The sequence below is a fragment of the Strongylocentrotus purpuratus genome, unplaced genomic scaffold (genome assembly GCF_000002235.5).
Source record: "Strongylocentrotus purpuratus isolate Spur 01 unplaced genomic scaffold, Spur_5.0 spur5_scaffold_8, whole genome shotgun sequence".
Lineage (NCBI taxonomy): Eukaryota > Metazoa > Echinodermata > Echinoidea > Camarodonta > Strongylocentrotidae > Strongylocentrotus > Strongylocentrotus purpuratus.
The window spans coordinates 26057163-26080796 of record NW_022145614.1 but is presented as its reverse complement, the minus strand read 5'-3'; the positions used below and the strand labels follow the sequence as shown (position 1 = coordinate 26080796).

Sequence of the window (23634 nt, the reverse complement as noted above, 5' to 3'; positions counted from 1 at the left end):
CTGAAGGAAAACTTGTTATTTTTATATTTTTTTTAATAGCCTTACCCCTTCCTTCTGGTAAAATTTAGGCCTAAAAGGAGATAATTGACCCCAATTTTTAAAGGGTAACTGGCAAACCCACTCCAACAGAGATTCTTGTAATGTCCAGTTATACTACACTTCCTTACTGACAAAGTTGGGTGCATGGGGCAGATTAGGTGTGATCAACATTGTGTCTGATTCAGGGGCTGTGATCGACATTGTGCCTGATTCAGGGGCTCTGAAGGCTAAAAATGACAGCTATGGTCGGGCAGACAACCTATTTGGCAATGACAATAGATGATCCAAGTTAACTTACCAAATCTTACGATTGGAAACAGGGCAACTATGTCAGGCCGCACTACTGTTCTGATTCGTTTGGGTCATTCTGTTTCAAATCGCCCTTTTTTAAAATTTCTTTTCTTTTTAATTCGGAAGGGTTTGAATTTATTTTCAAAAATGAACAATTTGACACCGAAAGACCCAATCAAGACAAAAACTTGAAATAACAGGTCTTCTTAATACAGATCATATTGAACGTATAACATGGGATACTTTATTCAATCATAGTTTGTCAAACAGTTTTGTTTTTTTAGTCCATACTCTTGGTGGTTCATATCATATGTACATGACTTTTGTACGTACAAGACATAAGGGATATTTTATCATGTATACAAATATTGAATGTATTCCACATACAAAATTAAGATTAGATTAGATTAGAATATTGTCATAACTTATTTTTCATAAAAAATAAGATCACTTGGAAAATTCTGTCTAATTGTTTTTGAGATATATCACAACTATTATTTTCATACCCATCACCATGTTATGAAGTAGATTACTTGAAGAAGACAAAAATGAAGTATTGTAATATGGCCTAATTTTACGTTGCATAATTCAGATGAAATTGGTTTTTGATGACGAGGGCAATCGCTTCATTGGTGTAAACTACTGGAAGAGTTGATATGTCACGATCCTTTCCCATTTCCTCCGTTGACGTTGAACTTCCCTTTGCAGGTTTCTTCAGTGAGGTACAAGTCTATTTGAAACCACGTGCGTATAAAATTACAACACAAAACCTACACCAATTCACCTTTTCCCCCCTACAAATCAAATATTATAACAAAAGCAGCATTTCAATAGATTATCCATTTCTGTAAAGCTATTAAAACAAAAAAGTGCAATAAAAATACATTCCAATGAAAAAACAAAGAAAACAAAAATTACTTTTTGGCCGGTTTCATTTATAAATGCAGTCATGTTAGTCCCACAAATAAAAAAAAAAATGGTGTTGGAAAGGCCCAACAGAGGGCCTAAGCAACCTTGCAATTTAAATTACATGATATGTACACATATGTATATACTCCAGTAAAATAACGCCAACTCTATCTTGACGCTACGTCCACTATTATTTGTAACCACTGTCGTATAAAAGCCTAAAATGCTATTTTTGTTTTTTGTTCTATAATGTCTGCACTCTATCTACATGTACATTTTCTCTTTGCTACAGACATTTGGATAGTAAAGACAAGTTATAAAATAGATGCATACATATATTGGAGAGGTACACAACATTCAATCTATACAAGCACATAGTCATCATCGTTTAATAAAAAATAATAAATACCATAGGCACATGTGTTATTCAATTGTTCTCCGAAAAAGGGAATTTAAGTTATGACTCCTTGTAGAAACTATACATGATTTCTAGAGAGGTTTTTTTATTGTGTCAACTATACTGCCATTAGGATTATGAAATACGGAGTCATACAAAAAAAATAACAACATGCCGACGCCTATATTAGTTGCTATGGATACAGGAGAACAAGAGAATAGTTTCTGATACATACATACTAAAGTAACTTATAACCATTGTGGTAGAACATATAAAAAGCGATGGTCTTGAAAATATCTACAATACAACAGTAATGGGCGATTTCAGGTTTGGTGTTGGTGTCAACTTAGTGTTGTCTGTAACACCTAAATGATGATTTGACATCCAATTTGGTATTCAGTGTCAAACACTAACACCACGACAGAATGTCATCCATTATCCCTGACACTGCTTGGTTGCTTCCACCCTATCTAAAAATTCAGAAGAACAAAATAGTCTGTCTAAAAACAGTTTGGAAAGCAGAAAAGAGCACCATACTGTAATAACTACCCCTATTTCTTATCTTTCCAAGAAAAGCAGGAGTGAGAAAAAAAAATAGGCAAAGAGAAAAATAATCCATGACTGGAATAATGGCTTAAGCTGCACTGAGGTATGATATCGTTGAAAATAATTAGAAAAAGAACAGCCCTAAAATAACAAATACATAATCTTACATAGTAGATTCTCTAGAGATCTTTTACTTCCGACTATATCAATACATAACCTTACCAATTAGAGTTACCTGGGCCACAGATTTGAAAATAATAGACGCAATTCTTTTTCCTAATTAACTTTATTTCACCTCTAAAAATGCCAAAATAATGTACATGTTTTCGGTTCATTGGGGATTTGTTTTTTCACTGATTCAGCACAAGTTTTTAAAAATGGAGAAATGCTTTCCTGCCATCACTTTTAGAAAAATTTAGAACAAATATTAGACGTGATGAAACTGAAGCGAAAACATACCTTTTTTTATATGGTAATCATAAAGTTCAAAGTACAAACGAAAGTGCTCATCAAAAGATGACTTAACTCAATTGAAAAAATGGTTTTCCTAGCGATCAAAAAGATAATGAAATCATGCAAGGCTCTCACAAGCATGGGAATGATGAACAATTTATCCATTAATTAACTAATGACTAGATTTCGTATTAAAAACATATCGTCCCGTTCCTTCTCTCAGAGCCTAATTATCTTAATACGTAGACCTCAGAGCTAGCAGTGCTGTGATCGTTTGAGGACAAAATATGCACTAGGCAGCAGTAATGACATTTCTTACCACATAAAGGGATAACAGAGTTCCTGGACGTAGAAAAATGTACAAAAGAAGAAAAAAAATATCTTGGAGATTGCGATGACTGGATGACCGTCTTCAGAATATAGTTTTCTTTCCTTTGGCCTTTTTCGGATCCAGTGTCCTATATTAGACAAAGAAAGAGAGAGGTGGTGAAGAGTGAAGAGAGAAGAGAGAGAGAGAGAGAGAGAGAGAGAGAGTGAGTGAAAGATGGAGACAAAGAAACAAGATGAAGAGAGACAGAGTGGGAGGATGGAGAGTGAAAAACAGACAAAGGAGAGGGAGAAAGAGTGAAAACACAGGAGAGAAAATATGAGTAAAACAGATTATTACATTTCCATCTGCATATAATTCTAAACTCGCTACATAAAGACAATCACGATTTATACGTGTCAAAAATAGATTCCACATAAATATGTACATGTAATTAAAATGATTTTTAAAAAAAGGATAAACTATTCATTAAATTGTAAATAAACAAGATGCAAAATATTACATGTCATGCTGTAAAAATGAAATACTTCAACAACAACAAAATTAATGAGAGTTTCATCAAAATTGGATGAAAAATTAGAAAGTTATGGAATTATTAAGTTTTACATAATTTCACAATATGGATTCCAAATGTTCCTTCAATATGTGGATGGCAAAATGATTCAGGTTTATTTTTATCAACTGATCCTGCAATTTCCATTATTCATCCCCCTCGCCCCCCCCCCCCCCTCCACTCTCTAAAAAATATCTATAAATGACGCCATTACCGGTAATAAACAGGAACAATAAACAGTCATGTGGGGTGGAAAAATGAACAAATATTGCAAAAGAAATGTTCAGAAGCTTCTACCAATTTAGTTTGCTCTAGCTCTAGCGTATTGTAGTTGTGGTTATGATATTAGGCAATACAGAAAAAGATTTACTGCAGGAAGTACAGCAAAATAACACAGAGGCTCTTAAATCTGGTTGTTTTTAAGGAAAGGGGGAAGTTCCAGGGGGTTGAAAGTGAAAAGGGATAGGATTTTAATGGTGGCAGGTCTCTCGGCGCAAAAGTGTGCACATAATGTAATGGACAAGAGACTGATTTTTTTATACTTTCAACAAACAAACAAGGAAAGGTGTTTGAATGCAATGAACACTCAAAACAGTCACTGACGTCCACTGCGTTTGTACTATTAAACTACATGCAATTATTTGACTTTTACACAGGGGAGAGAGAAATGGGAAATCCGTGTGAATGATTTTGTTTAAGGTGATCATTATGAACAAGGAACAAAATAGGCATCCCATAGGACCCATGCTACAACACATTCCTACCGGTATACTAATTTAAGACTTCCACATGACATGGCATAATGCATTTATCTATTTTGCTTCAAATAACGTAACAAAAAGGCATGCACAAAGATATTCAACCAATGATCAACTAAAACAAAAACATGTAACTCATGAAAAACAACTTTTTACGAACTTAAATTGAAATGAAAATGACAAAAGTGAAAACAATGGCATGCATACTTCAAATAAACAAATTGTATTAAAACAAAGCCACAATTATGACAGCAACCATTCAGAATGAGATGGAAACAACATGTATAAATCGAACACTCGTCTATACATTTCTTCACATGTAAATCTTGCTCGGTCTCATTCACTATGTTTGGTGTGGTGTTGTGCTGGGCTAATAGACCAGTTCGCAGTTAGCCAAGGCTGCAATGACCCTGAATATCCACAGATCTTTGTGTCCCACTTTGTACATTTTTAATGGAGGTGCTGCATAAATAGCCTTTGTTTCCCCTTTTCAAAGAATACTTCCACCTGTGTATCACGGGGTGCACTGATCGTGCATGAATGAATAATGATTACATAACTTTCATGAGCACGTATTCCGTCTCCGTGTATTTCACAATTTGTTCTGCAATGACCTTTATCTGCTCATGCTCAGACTGCAACCGTGAATTAGCTTATAAAAAGATGTTAACATTTCAGGTTTATGCTCCTATTATGTGTAGATTTATGGAAATTGGACAATCACTTGTACATGTTTAACTACATACAGTAGCTTTTTTTTCCAAAAATACATTTCTATCCAGATATAATTGAAACACTGCATTTCACAGATTTTTTTCCTTCTTTCTCCCTTGTCTTTGAACACACTAACTACTCTAAATGTAAGTGCTTTGATATGAAAAAAAATATATACAAGAAATTACTAATTTGAAATTGTATCTCGACTGGAGATACCAATAAGAAAATATAAGAAATCATGAACGAAATAAAATGAATAATCAATAACAATTTACTGTTACTATGAAGTCTTGTGTATAATTGTTAGTTTTAAAAATGCTCTCTTCATATAATTTAATACATGTATTAGTAAAAGCACAAAATCTACTGTATAATCTCAAATTCAGATCAAGTATTAAATTAAATAAAAAGAAAAAATATATACAAGATTCTATAATTTGAATCATAATATGATTTAAAATCAAATCAAGCAACTCATTTGTGCTGAATGTTTTCTCGGTTAGCTGGTGATCTGCTGAAAGTGATCAAAATCAAACGAACGAAAAGACAACAGCGCCAAAAAATGGACGGCAACTCATAAAGCTTTGGACTTTACCTTTGGGAAGGGTCAAGAGACCATCTCTTGCTCAGAGGTTTTCTATCAGATCACGAAATTAAAAATATTGTTTTATTTCATATCATTCACGATATATGACTATATATGACTATAATAATAATGTGATGCTCTCGATTGGTAGAATATGAAATATATAAAAATCTAAATCAAACCAAAGGTATGTTTTTACCTCATTTCAGTCATGAAATAATACTATGAGTTATGATTATCATGGTGATATGATGTTATTGGTTTGTATGTTGTAATAGTGTACAAACCAAACCAAAAATCATGCTTTTATTTATCTTTCAATTTAAGAACTACTTCAAATAATGATAATGAAGATACTTGGTCGTGGGATGTAATATAATAATGCAATTAAATGTAATAATCAAAGCAATATGATTTTATACTTCTGCATTTTCTGAAATGTAGTATCTTGCTATGAAAGTAAAAAGCTGGGACATGTAAAATAATGAGATCAGTGTGTGTTGTGCCATGTGTATTGTGTTTTTTTAAATCAAACATGCGTTTCTTTGTGCATTTGTTGTTATTCCATTACTGATGTCCTCTGTGAGTACTGCGATGGGAATTAAATGACTTTGCTATGAAGGGTATGATTTGAAGCTAAGATATTTAATGTTATTGATTTGTGAAATACAACAATGAATGCACAATGTTAAACCAAAATGGAAAATATTTCTGTGTTCAGTTATTTGTCATCATACTTTATTAGCAATGGTTTAATTGTGGGACAAAATTGATCATAAAAGGATATTTTTTGAGGATTAATCTTCACCAAGCCTACAGATATTGTAGGTTTGGTCAGATTGTTTATTTCAATGGTGATATTCTTAAATACATGTATATGGAACAATAACAAAGTTACAGTATATGACCTGATGACAATGTCAAATACTGGCAAATGTGACGGTACTGCGAACACTGTGATAATGATGCTCACATTGTTATGATACATGAATTGTAATGAAAGAATATAATCTATGGGGTGATACTGAAAATTTCATCACAGATTATAATAGCTTTTGATGACAAAAGTATTAATGTGTCTATTATTTGGGATGGCGATATACACAATACTATTTTTATTTTAAAATTTTAGATATGTTAACTGTATAAAAAATATACCTCCGGCACCACCTCCAGCACCACCTTCAGTGGCGGAGGCATACAAATGAATGAAATAAGACTATGAATTCATTGTTTTAACATTGGAAAAATAAAACATCTTGGAGCATGACAAATATGTATCTTTTAAAAATTTTCAAACTTGTTTAATGCTACACAAAAAGCACACTATAAGGTTGAAGTTTTTACTATGTAATGTCAAGGGAAAATAAAGTGTCTTGAATGTCCTTACCATACCATATCAACTTACAAATCTTGAAACATGCTATACATGTATGTATACAAGCAATACAAGAGCCTCTATTCAAAGAGGAAGTATGACTAAGACTACCATATATATCAGAGGTATTGAAAGACTCAAAGAGAGGGCTTGTTTCTGCAATAAAAGCTTTAAGTGATAATCATAGTATCACTACCTCCCCCGCCCCCAAGGGTAAGGATACCAAAGATTTACAGACGATACGCCATAAACCACAATAAACTCATATGGGGAGGAGGGAGGGGGTACATGTAAGCCAAGGCATGATATCAAAGAAAAAGACAATTACAACTTTGGTGCTACATATATATATATACCGGTATATATGATACAAAACAAATGTGTGTGCTGCTCTGTGCATGTGCTAATATATTTCTGATAATAATTTGGTGGAGGAGGTGGAGGTGGAGGAGGGGGAAGAGGGGGAAGGGTGGGGAATGGGGGTGTAGAGAGGATTTGAGATATATACGTTTGGAAGAAGAGGCAGCACAACAAAAATTCAGGAACAATTACTTTGGCGAAAGCATTTAAGAAAGCATTGAAAACTTACATATATGTTAAATACAGTAATGAATACTAATGGCAAGGCAGTTAAGGAGAGCAAGGTTATAAAAAAAAGGAAAGCCACTTTACAAATCAAAGGACCAAGGAATAAACCCCAATAACTGGACAATGTAAAGGAATCTGAATCAATATCAAGTTCACATAACTGGTCATGCTTATGAAGAAGTGCAATGGCTCAGTGATAAAGCAGTGGTCTCGAAACCAGGAGGTCCCGGGTTTGAAACCAAGTCGATGCGCTAGTGCCCTTTGGTAAGGCATTAAGCCTGTTACCGATCCCTTGGAGAGGACTTACAGCCATCAGTCCCCTGGTTGCTTACTTACAAGCATGTTTATGCTTTCATAGCAGTCAGGTAAAACAAACGTACAAATAAACAAAAGCAATGCTTATCATGATGATGCAAGCGAAATTGTGGAAACAGGCACGACGAAAAGAGGAACAAGAATAACAATTTTCTCATACAGGAATACCATAAAGGAACCAAGATGCAAAATGGATCTACAAATATGAAGAGTACCGGTATACAAAGGGCCAGATAATTTTGTTTAAATAGAATACATAATAGTGGCCATGGCAAAGGGAGATAGATAAAGGTCTAAATAAACATCAAGGAAAAAGAGAAGGTGACAGACAAAAAAATACAAGGAAACACAGGTGAACTGATGGAACTGTAACAAAAGATAAAGACATCAAGGAAATGTTCATGGCAAACATTGATTTTGAAGGAAGATGATATGAGAATAGGAAGGAAATTTGAGGCTTTTTTTGGAGGGATATGGGCCAGGGTTAGAACATTAATGACAATGCTGGAATAATACAAGACTTCAAGCTTTGACTATATATATATATATATACATATAAAAACAATGATGTTTAACAGCTCTTCACACAAATGTCACTGGTACACTGCACCAAAACACTTAAAATAATCTGCCATGGAGTTTTTTGTTCTTTGCGGAACAATAAACAAGACGAAAGGTGACTTCTTATGCGAATTCTCTGAACATGAATGATTTCTAGAGAACTAATATTGGTGTGTAGAGCGAGATCTGGCATGCAACTTTAACAACCACAAAACAGTGGTTTAACTGGGAAACAGAGAAACTGCATTGGCAACAAGTTCTACAACACCAGTGGTTGAGGGATTGTACCATGAGATCAGGTTGAGCAAACTCTCCCAACATGCAACTGTAACACAACATTTATCTAGGTGGTGTACAAATAGAACCAGACTGGTATTGCTCTGTGACACTAATAGGCAAGCACAATAAAACAGAGGTACATGTACAACCAAGACTTTGCAACATGCAACAACAATGCAACATGCCATCGGTAATCAAGACTTCCTAGGTTCTACCATTAGTTAGTTATGCAGACAGATCCAACAGGGAAATGGTGTTCACCTTTTTTCAATTAAGATTCTTAAGTAAAATTTTGATGCTGATAACGATGAAACCGACTGATTTTTTATAAAAATGGGCCCAAAGTGCCAATAATTTATGTTTAAGGGGCCCACCAATGTTTGTAAACATTTCAGTCAGAATATTTTGGCTGAAAATGTTGTTTGGTTTAAAAATTATTGAAAAAAATTATCAACAATAAAATGAAATATGGTAAGGGTTAAGACCCATAGCAGACCACAGGAGCCCTAAGTTGCCCCCAAAGCGGCCCAAGGGATCAGCTACTCTAGACAGTCAAGAGGACTGCTTTAAACAATTTCCTGGGGTAATAGGACATAGTAAATCTCCATTTCGGTATCAATATGCAATGATAGATTGTGGGTATGAGGCTTTGATAGCCAAATATGTATCAGGAAACCCAAAATCTGATTTTAAGGCCCCAATCTAGTATACGAGATTCAAAGATTTGTAAGTGTGTTTCACTAAAGGTAATTGTTAATTCAACCAAATTACATCATTTTGGGGGCACCTGAGGGCCCCATGGGAGCCTTGAAGCTATTCATAAGGGCCTGTAAAATGGAAATGCATGAAAAGTTGTGTATTTTACTGACTAAAATATTAAAACAAATGCCATATGATGTGCTGAAACCATTAATAATAGTTATGGATGATATAATCAAATACAGTGGACACTTGGATGTCAGTATGGTGGCTTCGTTTCCAGCTTCAAATTTTACATAGGAATCAGCATTTGAAAAAAGGGGAACACCCTTTCCTTGTTGGAGCCATCTGTGGACCTAACTACATGCATCATTACCAACCAGCAGGCAAGGGTTTGTTCCACCATGCCAACTTACGAATAAAACAGCACGGGGAGATTTCTGTCGCGGGGAAGGCTTGACGTCAAACTACGGTTGCGCACAAAGCGCATGAGGTGATGTGATGGTAGTGATGTGTATGATGAATTCTCTTTTGCTTTTTTTTATCCACAAAAAAGGTGTTAGTGTTGTTTCCCCGCGACCTACAGAGGGCGCTGTCAATCGGCAGTACTGCTGAAGAGCTTGGGTGGTTTCATGAGAATGCTCTTCTTCCTGTGGAATGCAATTTGCATGGCCCACAGTCTGTAAATACACAGGTATTATGTAAATGAGGCAAGGTGGCTGGCTGGCTCAGACCTAACCAAGCGAACACAGAATTGACTTTCGGCACGTTTTTATGGAAAGACGTTAATGATCTGTACACAGATACGACATTCGGTCTTCATTCGATCCTCCAAGGATGTTGATTCCCATATAGTTTCATGCATACAAATGGTTTATTGCATGTCAATTTCAAACCCAGAAATGAGCTTTCATCCGACAGAGAGATTATCATGCCCATTTGGTGTGTTGTGAGCTTGGGTTACAGAAGTGGCATTTTTTATACTTTTCAACAGAGCAGATGCTGAATCGTGCATTTTATATATTTTCTATGTATTGATTTTTAATTCTATGCTTGAATAGTACAGAATGATAACATTTGCAAGGACTGTGAATACTATTTTACATGTCTTACATGTGACTTAAGTGAGATGATCAAAATTGCAAATGAAAGAATGAATACGATACTCTTTTTGCTCACTTTTAAAGCATGAGTTCTATTGAAAATGATAAATTTGTGAATACATAGCTTATGAATGGAAAATAAATTAACCCTTCCACCAAATGAGTGGGAAATAAATAAAATGATTTAAATTTGGATTTGTGAGAAAGATAAAAGGAAAGAGGAAATTTGACGCGGAACAGTGTATAGTTACCCTCCTTTCCTTCAATGCAAAATGAAATCAAAATCAAAGAGAAGGAAAATAAAGGGAATTATAAACTCAGAGAAGAAAAATAGTCTTGAGTTAAATTTTTATACAAATACAATGTTGTTCGTACATAAATGACAGCTTGATTTTTATTGAAATGACAATTCCATAAAAGCACACCCAATACTGTGTTCTCTTGCCTTATTTTAAGATGTTACGGGAATGTGGAGTCGTGGAATCGCATGAAAGAAGTTTGTCAACTTATTACAATATCTTGTCTGGGAAAGGAAGAATTTGGGTGAGTCCAAGGTATTTGGCCATTATGGTCACAAACGTAATGAAATAATGAACATGATTAAAATTCTATGATTTGTTTTTGCTTTAGATTTGGTCTGATCAAATCTGGCAATTCCGTGCAATGTGTCACGTTTTATTCATATATTTCATCCATGAATGAAAAATCATCTTCTATTGTGAAGATTTTTTTTATGAGATTTTCAGTAACTCCACACTACCTTTCATAACAATAACCTGGTATATTTACAGACAAAGAGGGCAGTACAGACCTTCATTGGCAAATAGAAAGCCAGAGGAAAGTAGATCCATCGCTCATTTTCTTCTTGATGAAAATAATTTAACATGACCCACAGAACAAAATTCTGAGGAAGCCTGCTACTAAAAAAGCCCTCTTTCAAATCTTATTGACAAAACTTGAGAATTTGCTGATCACTTTTATATAGGTTGAGAGAATTAAAGCAATTTGACACAGAATCTCACCCAAAAGAAAAGGCTTATGAAAAATACAAGTCTGTCTCTCAAATATTCCCTAGATATCACTTCTTGTTTAAAAGAATATCTTATTTTGTCATTGACATTTGTTTTGCAGACAGCAATGTAAGGACTCATTTTAATGATAGAAATTAATCCATGACCTCATTTTTTGAGGAAATTGATAGAAATTGATAAAAATTACTGTAAAGCAGAAACCCAGGGCCAAAATCTTTCAACAAAACTATATCTTCCTCGAAAAATAGAATAAAACAGAAATAATAATTGTCAAACATAATCACTTCAGTCTATATTAAAGACATTTCAAATAGGAAAATAAGGAGGATGACAATAGATTAAATGGCATGATCAGAAGTGTATGATGAATGAAGAAAAAAAAGGAATAAATAAAGCAATATATATGAACTAATTAAAGCAATTAGTCAAGTTGCTATTAAGGTTGAATTCTACAAGCATGTCAATTATATCAGCGATATGATAAATAAATCAACTGTTTCTAATTGCATGTTATTTGCATATTAGATGAGTAGTCATAGGGAGTGAGTTAGAATAGATGATGGAGCCATTAAAACTTTTGACTACGGTCTCTAAAAACGTTTCTACAGATCTATTCAGAGCGCTCATTTCTGTTAAATAATCATTGCACATAAATTCACTAAACTTCTTCTAAACTGCTTTCTGAATAATTTGAAACAGCATCTTTAATATTTAGCATGCGACTTTACAAAATCTGTTCCAGAGGTATTTCAATATCTACATTTCCCAATAACTTTAACATTAAATATCCATAGCTGATTAGATCCAAATTACTGCATCAATTTGAATCTCCTTGGAATATCATTCATCTCATAGAGAAGAATACCACAATATTTGATTGAATCCCATAGAATATTGCAGTAATTACAAAGCAGTATGGTTTTAAAAATGTGCTACTGCATTTCCTGCTTGAAGTTAAACTTCCCTCTACTGCACCCTAATTCATCTTTTTTTTAGATTAAAAAAAAACATGCCTGAAGTGTACTTACTTTGATCCTTTATGTTGTTCGTCCCTAATACGTTGGTTCTCGTCGAATGCTTCCTTTTCCTTCTCAAAGTTTCTCCTCTTCTCGTCCATGTCACGCTGCTGCTGTTCCAGACCCTTCTTCATCTGTTCTAAGCGTTTTTGCATCTGTGAGATCATGGTGTTTATAATAAAGTTAATGGAAATCAGAAACGTTCTGCGATATTCCGCCTTTGCATATTAAAGGCATTGTTTAACAATGTTTCCAGTTTTACAAATCTGAGATGAATGGCCTTACATGTTATCAGTATCTGTGAAATGGTGTAATATTGAAGCCCTAAAAAAATTGCACTTCAAAATGATCATGAAGTGCCTCAAAAAAGTAAAAATCTTTGAGTGACCGATATTATCATACTCATTTTCCCCAATAGACTGTAATGTTATAAAAATTGTTGGGGAAACGGTTTTTGGAATTTCGAATTCCAATCATAAATATCTTGATAATCAGGCAGGCGATCTAATTGTAAATATTATGGGATTCCTGACTGACCTAAAGGTTTATAATTATGATTGCAGCATGAGCTAAATCCAGGAATTTGTTTAGAAACTGAGGCAAAGATACTAAATCCCTTTAATAGTGAAGGTCTTTTTCAAGACAACTTCTCAAAGGATCAGACTTACTTTTTACCTCCAATTTTATAAAAGCATAGTTTCATTGTTAAAATTGGGCTATTTTTACTAGCCATATATGTGACACACAAAAATTAAATATTTTTTATGGCTAACCTGTCAGAGCTGCATATCTCAGGAACACATTGAGTCAATTTAATGTGTGAATTTTGATGATTCCAAAACCTAACAGAATAAAGAATTCTTGTGTACTATACTTTGAACCTGTCCTGATTCATGCTTTCAGAAAGTTTCTCTAGCAATGTAATTAAATGACTAGGGCCCCGTCTTATAAACAGTTGTGATTAATCGCAGCTATGTACATAAGAGCAAGGAGAGTGCAAACTTGCGATTGATCAAGAGGACTTGCGATTGATTCAGATCAACCACAGCTCTTTATAAGACAGGGCTCACGTTTAAACGGTACTCTGACTTACATCGGCTTCTGAGTCTTCCAATCCCTTTTGCTTCTCCTTGACCTTCATCTCAAAGACTTGCTCCATCTCGGACTCCATCTTCCTCATCTTCTTATCATGCTCCAGCTTCTCCTCCTCAAACTGAGCGATGGGGTTCTTAGAGCTAGACCTACAAAGAGAGAGAGAGAAAGGTTTGATTTCCTCCTGAACTGATAAATGGTAAGATTGAATTACATTAAAACATGTTCTTGAAGACAAGGTTGAATTATTTATGAAGATAGAAAATAACATGTGAGATTGCTCTTTCTTCGCATATCAGTTTGAAAGAATACATGTATCACGGTAGAAACCTCCAATGATAACAACTGCTCTACCAATGCCCTAATGTTTTTTTTTTAATGGAGACTGAAGATTCTCAAAATTTTTGACCAAGCATTCATGCTATTCACATGATTTCTGGTAAGACTGATTCACTTTCTTCTCATTGTGATCAGTCCAAAACCTCATGGTATACATAAATATCAATTCTTCTGCTCAACATGATCAGTTTTGGAAACGCCCCCCTCTCAAAAAATGAAATGGAAGCTCTTATTACCAATAATTTGAAAGAATATGTTTTGACAAATTTTGCCGGGAAACTGCCTACTAATTGATATACTTGGTAAATTATCATACCGATCCAGCCTGGATAGATATCGAAAATGCACTTTAACATTGAATATTTGAGCATATATTTCTGTTTTTTGTGAATATAGGTTGAACTATTGCCATCTAAACCTCTCAGTGAAGGCAATATTTAAACAATATTGAATGGATATTTTGCACCCAAACCCCTTGAACCGTTATTTTACCACTACTGGTCTATAACTTTAAAGCTTGCCTAGCAACACTGAATCAGGACATTCATCTCACTGGGACAATCTATGATTTTTTTTAAGAAGTTGAAAGTTCAATTAAAACTATTTCATGCCATCTTTAACTCAGTACAATAGACGCTGAGAGCCAGAAGGTTGTTAACTCAAATACAATTCATATATACACATTAAGAGTGAACACCCTCCTGATTCTCTACAGAATCTAGCCCTTACTTTCCACTTCTCTTTGCATCTCCCGACGTGACGGCGGTGAGCTTGCGACACCTGAAGTTCTCATAGTGGACGTTGTTGGTGACATCTTTGAGGTCTTGCATGTGCGTTCTGATCAGCATGTTACGCAGAGGAATGAAATCACAGTGATCCAGGTTCTCGACTGTTGGCAGCAACAAAAGCAAGAGACAGAATTAAAGAAACTACAATAACAGGGCGAGTACGGACATCAGCAGGAATAGGGAGAAAAACAGTCATGATTCAGACTTTCTTTCACTTTTTATTGATAAAACATACCATAAAGTAAATGACTTGTATTATTTACAGGATTACAGATTTCAAGTGAATAATATGATTAATATAGTTTCTAAGCATATGTTTGTTCTTGAGTGTGTCTTTGACATGTAGGTCTTTCTACAAACAGCTCAGAACAAAAATTGCCCTTCTCAAAAATCTTCTCTCTTTTTTTTTGGGGGGGGGGGGGGGAGGGGGGAATATTTCATTCAGCGCTGGTACATCCTTCGTCATATTGCTTTCTATCACAGTTTGGATTCCATATTCAATGTACAGAGAGTTTCCAAAACAACTTGCTGCCAATTTGAGAAGTATAAAAGTGTAGTGATCTCTTTACACATTACCTTCAGCAATTCCCCATGGGTACTGTCGACCTCTGACCCGCTTCCCGCTGACCTCCATAATGTGGTTGCTACCAACGACTGCAAATGGAACCCGTTCCTGAACAAAGTGAAAATGTAAGGCAAAAAACATTAGAACTCCTGGAACTCTTTCAATACTAATAAAAGCTGAATGAAGATAGAATGCAAATATAAAGGAATAACAAATATTTAACACTTTAGAATTGCACAAAAGCAAAATAAAACCTTAAACCCGTCACAATTCCGGTTCAACATCGGTCAAATCTGCCGCAGTTATGGTGATGACATAACATGTGGACTCGATCTGCTCGCCTATTTAGCTGAGGCGATGAGCCTAGCTTAATTATTGCAAAGTCATTATGGATATGCATAGTCCACATAAAATGATGTCATCAAGTCTTTACCCGTAGCTAGCTTTTAGGTTGAAAACATCTGATTTTCAAAGCTTTAGATTTCAAATTTTCAGAGAGCCGTTACTCCTCTGGTGGACACTAAAATAGCATATAATTGAAATTATTTCAATCTATGGCTCATAAGCTTTCCTTTCAACAATATAATATTCATCTATTTTCTTTTTTCACTTCCGGCAGGGTCTTTAAAGTGTATAGAAAGCAGGTCTGCACCATGGTAATATGCATTTGAGAAAGATTATTTCTTACATTCCAATTACGAAGGAAGCATTTTGAAGATTCAGAGTCATGAGCAATAAAATTAATAAAAGCAGAAAAGCCTTGCAGCAGTCTACAGAAATTGTGAGATGTCAAAAATGGTATTTAAAAAACCCTCTACCAGGCTTTACCAGCCTTAAAATGTGTGTGGGGCGGGGGGGGGGGGGGGGGGGGGTTGAAATCCTACTTGGAAAATCTAAGTTTTTAGTTTTAATAGAAAATCCAGAAAAGTTATCATGTAACAAAATCATTTAGTAATATTACTCTGATGAAAATTGCATAATCATTCAGAGGATATTGCATGTTAGAATTACATGGGTTCATAGGGAATCACAATGCATGTACTAGTCTAGTCTATCCTTTCACCATTAATCTCTAAAAAGAGCACTCATCAATCAACTCTTGCCTGGGGAGGGGAGGGGGTGGGTGGGAGGGGGTCAAGACCTAACATCTTTTCACATAAATGAAAGCGATACACACATAGCACAAAAAGGGCCACTGACATTGACAACCACATCAAAAGTCATGCTGACAAAAGTACTACATAAAAAAGACAGCTAGTTTCAGTTCTTCACAACACAAGGAAGGGCATCTTCAACAATTAATATACATCAGCAAAGGCTGATCCAGATATGGCAAGGTAAATTACCGTAAAGAAAATGCCAAGGTTTTTTTTTTAAGTGTTAATGGATTTGCACGTATTCACATAGCTCTGAGTGTTTTATGATACAGAAATTTGAAGTGTATTACACTTTAGGTCATCATAAAAATGAAAACGGCACGGTTTTGCAGCATCATATCTGAATGAGCCTTGAGGAGAGGATAAGAGGGCATACAGGAAGTCATATATTTGATGTAGGATCTACACTATTGGGAAATAAATGGTTCAGGTTTTTATCCGGGCAAGAATGCATGCAAAATCTATTAGATTTGTAATATGAAATAACCCCCCCCCCCCCCCCCCCCCACAGCTCTTTAATTTTGAAATTACCCCCACACCATGCACAGGAAATCATGGCCAGAATACCAAATGATCTTATATATATATCTACTTTGATACAAGGAGAACATAAGGAGACTATTAATAATTTACATGTTTCTTTCCAATTCCCTTTTTGCTACCAAAACTGAACACAGGCTTTAAAGGAAAGGAAGTTATTGATAAACACAAACACATTGAGATGTAGACATTGGGCATTCTACAGAAGAAAACAGCACCTAAAAAAAAATTATAAAAAAAAAAAAATTTGCATCAGAAAAATTTGAATGATGGTCATGCTGTTATAAATATATCCATCATGAATTTTTGCAGCTTGAAAAAAGGCATTCCAACAATCACTTACTAAGATTTTCTCCTTTTTGGATGATGCAGATCGAGCCTTTATACAATTTGGAATAAAAATGGATGCTCATATATGTTACTTTGCAAACATGAGATGTTCATGAATTATGGCTTATTCAAATCTACAAGCAACATTTGCAGCTTTTCACAGTGGTTCTTATCATATATGTAGTTTGAGGGCTTGGGTATTTTTTTCTGGGGGTCGTAAGTAGATCATAACATTCCATTTATGATAATCATGCAATTTACAATGAGAGTCGAAGGATTACATTTCAGCCATCAAAACAGCTCAATATTGGCAGTTACATGTATGTTTTCATAAATCATGCCGTTTCTTTTTGCAGAGGCCCCCCCCCCCCTTTTTTTTTCAGTTGTCATATTATCAAGAATGTGTAATGGGATTGTGGGTCCATGCAGGATAAAAACCACTGTGATTTGTATTGTTATTTCATAAACATTTAATTTTTGGTTGCCATAGACCTGCTTTCTTATACTTTAGTCAAACTAACAATACAGACAATCGACCATACAAAATATTACGTAACACCGAATTGCAAAGAATTGATCGGTTTGAAACTGGTTGGCAGTCAGCTCGGCAGTGTTCCTAAGGTTTCATGAATCAAATAATAGATTCAAGACCTTCAAATATGAAACAGTTCTTATCTTTTGGAGGTTGAGAGAATGATATGGAGTAACTGTAAGCGCACATGATCCAGCTTTGATTCGGAGGCAGCATTATTTATTGATTTATCACCTTTTTTTAGGGGGGGGGGGAGGGCGTGCTTTGAAGCTTTTATAGAAGTACGGTAGTTAGATGAAAAATGAACTTCAATTAATAACATATAGCCCACAAAATGTTTATGTTGCCATCCCCCTGTAGCTTAGCAACAGTAATCAAACTGTAATTCACCAATTAGCTCCATGGAAAAGAGTGCATCACAATCATTCTATTTTCCTATAGTATGCACATCGGTCTCTTGTATTGGCACCTTTTTGGTCAGCCCAACCAGTACATGGGTAAGCTTAGAGACATCCATCTATTTTTCTAGTTACATACAATGTACAACTGGGCTCGGTTGGGTTAACTACAGGCAACAGGCATGGTACTCTAAGGGACCATTACAAGCTAATTACTCTCTATGAGTCAATTTTTTTCTTCTCATTCCATATACATGAACACGTAAGTACATATTTCCTATAAGGCTCTGTACTTCCTTCCCTCATTATACCACTAAATGTTCACTCTCTTCACACAAACCAAATAATAATCTTTTATAGTTACCAGTCATTGCACCCTAATGAACAAAATCAATATCCTAATGTAATTACTATTACTATTTAAATTATCATTAGTTTTATTGCTGATATTATAGGGCTATAAACTTCATACAGGCAAATAGGAAACTAATATTTTATAGCAATATTTATTAAATATTTGTAGCGATGACTTTATATGGGACAAAATGCCTCGGACTTGACCCCAATACATAACATGCTTTGTTTTGGAAAATGTTATTCAGAGCAAAAACAGCAAAGAATAAAACCTTTCTCGGCATTTTAATTAACATGCTGTACACATCACAGCTTTGGAAAAGCTTTTCCCCTACTCTTCTCTTGTTTATATTGGAAGAGTTCTCGATGCAATAATGCTAAATACTCAAACTGAAGAGTACAAAACAAACATTTTCACACACAATACATATACATGTAATTCCATAATGCAAATATTCCTTTTCTTTCAGAGCTTCAAAACTTTGAAAGTTTGAAATTAAGCATATTTTTGTATGAATAGAAACACAAGTAAACTGAACAGAAAGAACAAAAAGTATGATGCTAATGAGTGCAAATATAAATTGCTATAAATGTCAAGTCATTTGAGATATCAAGCAAACTGCAAGAAAAAGATGATGTTGACTAGTGATATACCTTCAGACTGTTTGGAGAAGTTTCTTTCTCTTTAGGGCCATTCCTCCGTTGCTATTGGTTCGTTCGAATGATCGAGGGTGTTGATTGGACAGGATGCAATCGTGCATCAAAGCCGTTCAAAAAATGGCATTCAAGAAATGGTGATGTTAAGGGCAGGCAAGATAAGGGTGCATGGGTTAGGAAATGGTGAGAGAGGGAAATAGGGGGAGAGAGGGGGAGAGAGGGAAAGAGGAGGAGAGAGGGGAGAGAGAGAGGGGAGGGGAGGGAAAGGAGAGAGAGAGAGAGAGGGAGGAGAGAGAGAGAGGGGGAGAGAGAGGGTAGAAGATGAGGTGAGGGGGTAGAAGATGAGGAGAGAGAGAGAGAGGGAGGGGATGGAAGAGAGAGAGAGAGAGAGAGAGAAAGAGAGAAAGAGGAGAAATGAAATATTTCAAAAGTGAAATATGTTCAAGGCCAATAATGACAAGATAAAAGCGAACAAGCAGATACCCAAAACCCCCAAAGAGAAAAAGATAGCAACAAAGGGAAGATTTAAAAAAGTAAAACCGAAATTGGAATTCAAGAAAAACCACAAATAAAGATGCGAAAAATGAGTGAATGAAAGAATGAGAGAAATATATGAGGTGCAAGTTATGAACGGGGTGAGTAGAAAAGCATAAAAATGAGTGAGGAAGGAAATGAGATGAGTGAGGAAATCAAAAAAAGAACAGAAAACAAAATCGGAAATCAGCAGTTAGAGCCAACTCACCAATGCAGTAATTTTAAAAAATGCATAAAATATATTCATCATGAACATTACCGAGATGTGATTCAAATGCCGATATGCAAACAGATAAATGAATGTAATCTAGCTACAGAAATAATATTATCTATATGTAATTGAATTTTGTATGAATGACAAAATAGGGTTGTAAGTTTCTGGCATGATTCAGGTTTTTACACCTAGCCTAATGTCATTAATAAATTGTCCTTAATTTTAATAGTTTATGTTACTGTTACATTACTTCATCTTGTGATTATAAATCTTTTGTACAAGCTTTAGTATATTCATAGCAAGAAAAGGCACTTCAGAAATATGATATATGTCGTCAAAATAGAGTTAGCATAGAGCGAAACCCAGCAATTTCCGGATACTGCTATAATTATAGACATCAATATGGTAGCCGAAACTTGCACAATGTAATCAAGCCTTGAGAAAGAAATTTGGAATATATACAATATACATTCTAGGAGAAGTACATTTAAATTCCCATCCAGAAAAAGGGAGCAGGTTAGAGCTGAGTTCCTGCCATAAATATGATTAAATTCTATGGAAGTTATGACTACAGAATAAGCAATATATATGCACAAGGCAGGAAATACAGGGTACATTCAAAATAGATTATCAAGTGCAATATCAACAATTGCAAACTAAGCATAAACATACTTCAGGTTTTTAGTTTTGTTTTAGAATCTCTAATTTAGTCTTTACAATAATGCCGGTTTGAAATATGAGGTGTTGGGTAATCCCATCTAGTGAATTTACATTTGAAAAATAATAAATCTAAAAAATTAACTCAATACCTGATGTTGTGGACCAGAGTTTTTAAAAATGATGGAATTTGAAGATAGTTCATTCGGTTAAGTAATGGAAATTAATTCAATGTGAATAAAGAATGAATGAATGATCAACAAATTAAAAGAAAGAAAGATGGAATGATAGACTCACTGTTAGACGTTTATTTTCCTTGTTTTCGTCTTCTTCTTCTTCGATGTCAGGGAATTCGTAGATCTTGATCTTGTGTTCGTTTATTTCAGCCATTATCTGAAAGACAAAAAGATTTATAAAATATTTAAAAAAGAGAAAGATAAATACACCTGTACATGTACATGAGAGAAAGAAGTGGATGCCTATGGCAAATTCATAAAGTTGCAAACAGTGAAACAAAACCAGCAAATAACATACATATAATATTTCAGAGAGAGGAAAAGGGAAGGGGTAAAAACAAAAATAATCAAGACCCTTTGGAACACTCTACAGTGGATCATGTTGGCTATAAAAAAAAAGGGTTTTGTATCAAGCATAATCAAGACATTAAATTTGACTTGGATTATGAAGAAACAGGAAGTGGTCTGATAATCTTGCACAACATTGTCTCAAAGTCAACACACAAAAAAGAGAAACATTCATCTTCATATTACACAAAGAGGTACTATGTACATGTATATCTTGTAGCTCTTTCATTATTTCTATGTCAGTCATTTTTAATTTGTTCACCTGCAAAAGAAAACTTTAGAAGGATATATCAAAGGAGATATTTCAATAAAACGACTATAAAGAAATATAATTTGATAAAAAATTGAATGACTTTTCTTGTCTACTTGTTCAAGAGCTACTGTAGTCCCATCAACACAATCTAAACAACAATAACATATGACCTACAACTTTAATTTCTTTCAAAATGATTTTTGTAATAACATCCATCACCTTACATTTGAGGGAAAATGAATATGCTTCACTTCATTATTCTAATCTAAGCATGAAGAATTGCAAGATGTCGAACTACTAATCGCATCCGAGTCTAATGTTAGAACTGTACATCAACACGTTCTAATCATCGCTGAGGTAGAGATTAGGATCAGGAGTTTAGCTAGAGGTTGTCATCAATATGGGAGGGACATTACCTGACAAGATAAGATCGTCAAAGGTTATTAATCAGCAATTTTTTTTTTATCCTTGACGTCACAGATTTTTAAAGACATTCAGAGATACCCATTGGTTTTACCCCCCTCCCCCAAAAAAACAAACACATGAAGTCTGAATAAGAGACGTGCCAGGGTCTAATGTAGCCTGTAAAGAGGTATTCCTGATACAAAGATGTGGGGGAAAGAACAAGATATTTTATCCCACATGTTACCATCTATATCAAGCACATCAAAGATTTCAGTATTTCTGATAACTGTATAGATTTGACAGCCGTATTACCCCTTGGAATAAAGGAACTATCATGGATAATACTGTATATGCTAAGACTTCCTCAATGATACTGAGTAATAAATCAAAAAATTCACTGAGAACAAAAAGATCCTAAAATACAGAGATGGAGTAATGCCTTTCTTGTTTTCAAGTGATCAAATATAGATAAGGAATATCTCAGCTCACAGAAAGCTCACAAATTACTATTATGAAAAAGTTCTATTTAATTTTTTTTTAAATGTGACCTCAGAAAGGTCTTTGACTCGAATGCACAAGTCACCTGCTCGACTGATGACAATATGTCAAAGTAAACCATTAGAAAATGTGTTTCTAAATACCAACTTTAAGAAAGGAACAAGTGATGATGACTTTCATTATAACAGCGTTCCATTTCTTGATGACAACTTGTCAAAGTAAATTCACATATTTATCTAACCACCAACTTTGAGAACGGAAACAACTGATGAAGGATCTCATTCAAACAGCGATCTTTATCCTCTACGATCCCCTTCCTATCATAATTGTCATAAGAAGGCCTGATACCATCATTATTTCCTGATCTCAACATATCCGAACCTTGATGATACTTGTCAAATATGCACTCATAGCCGCATTACTTTACTTTGTGTGAATTTTTAAAAAAGTGTAAGAAACCCTCTATTGATTCTCTAAATTCCATCACATTCTATCAAACTTGTCGGGCATAATGCAGTTTACAACATTCAATATAAGTTTCTTTGACTATTTAAGAAAGAGACTAGTTTTTCTTAATTCTTGGAACACAATACTACCTTTAACAAATCTAAAAACCCTGTCAATACTTCCCTGCCACCTCTTTCCCAATATAAGCCTAATCCTCGTAGCTTTACCCTCGCTTTGGCTAAACTGCACCTGAGCCCTTCCCGCATGACGTTTTAAACGTTGACATCTCGCGAGGAAATCGCTAATTTCCACGCTAACTTCCCCTGCTCTCTAGGCAGACTTCCCGGTCCATGCCGAGGTTATTAGTATCATAGCGTTTGGAGCGTAACCGTGGCATCAAGATTTCAAGCTCACCTACCATATTGCCATATCATTGGCACTTAAAAGTAGATAAAAAGGGAGGTTGCCTTTGGGGAAAATTAGGAGGATAATCGTGGATAAGTGGAGTTGATTTAATAGATTTTTTAAAAGTTATTTAGTCTATTTAGAATAAGTATGACTCATTATTTGGTAAACATCTCGTATTCATATAAACACTGCACTTTAATAGACCTTCCACAAGTCTTCAAAGCTCTGTACACACTTAAAAAATTAGTATTTTAAAAAATGGGGATCTATTTCCATAACCTTAATCTACAATATCTACAGATCTCTCCAGCCTTATAAACATTAACAAAAAGCCA

The 23634-nt window shown here is 34.8% G+C and overlaps 1 protein-coding gene across 11 annotated transcripts in view; it reads right to left on the bottom strand.

Moving 5' to 3' along the window:
* Nucleotides 1–551: 551 nt before the first annotated feature.
* Nucleotides 552–23634, bottom strand: part of LOC593733 (septin-7) — an 80291-nt gene continuing 57208 nt past the window's right edge. For 2 of the 11 annotated variants that reach the window (XM_011668629.2, XM_011668478.2), the window contains 9 exons: nucleotides 21002–21097; nucleotides 19297–19347; nucleotides 15343–15439; nucleotides 14708–14867; nucleotides 13641–13788; nucleotides 12560–12702; nucleotides 10752–10760; nucleotides 5587–5628; nucleotides 552–3093 (listed from right to left, as the gene is read on the bottom strand). In XM_011668629.2, coding sequence (XP_011666931.1) covers nucleotides 3048–3093; nucleotides 5587–5628; nucleotides 10752–10760; nucleotides 12560–12702; nucleotides 13641–13788; nucleotides 14708–14867; nucleotides 15343–15439; nucleotides 19297–19347; nucleotides 21002–21097 — 792 coding nt within the window. In that variant the 3' untranslated portion in view covers nucleotides 552–3047. Of the gene's footprint in view, nucleotides 3094–5586; nucleotides 5629–9813; nucleotides 10078–10751; nucleotides 10761–11815; nucleotides 11822–12559; nucleotides 12703–13640; nucleotides 13789–14707; nucleotides 14868–15342; nucleotides 15440–19296; nucleotides 19348–21001; nucleotides 21098–23634 lie in introns of all 11 variants that reach the window. The other 9 variants (XR_004062213.1, XR_971304.2, XR_971327.2 and 6 more) reach the window with 9 other exon arrangements.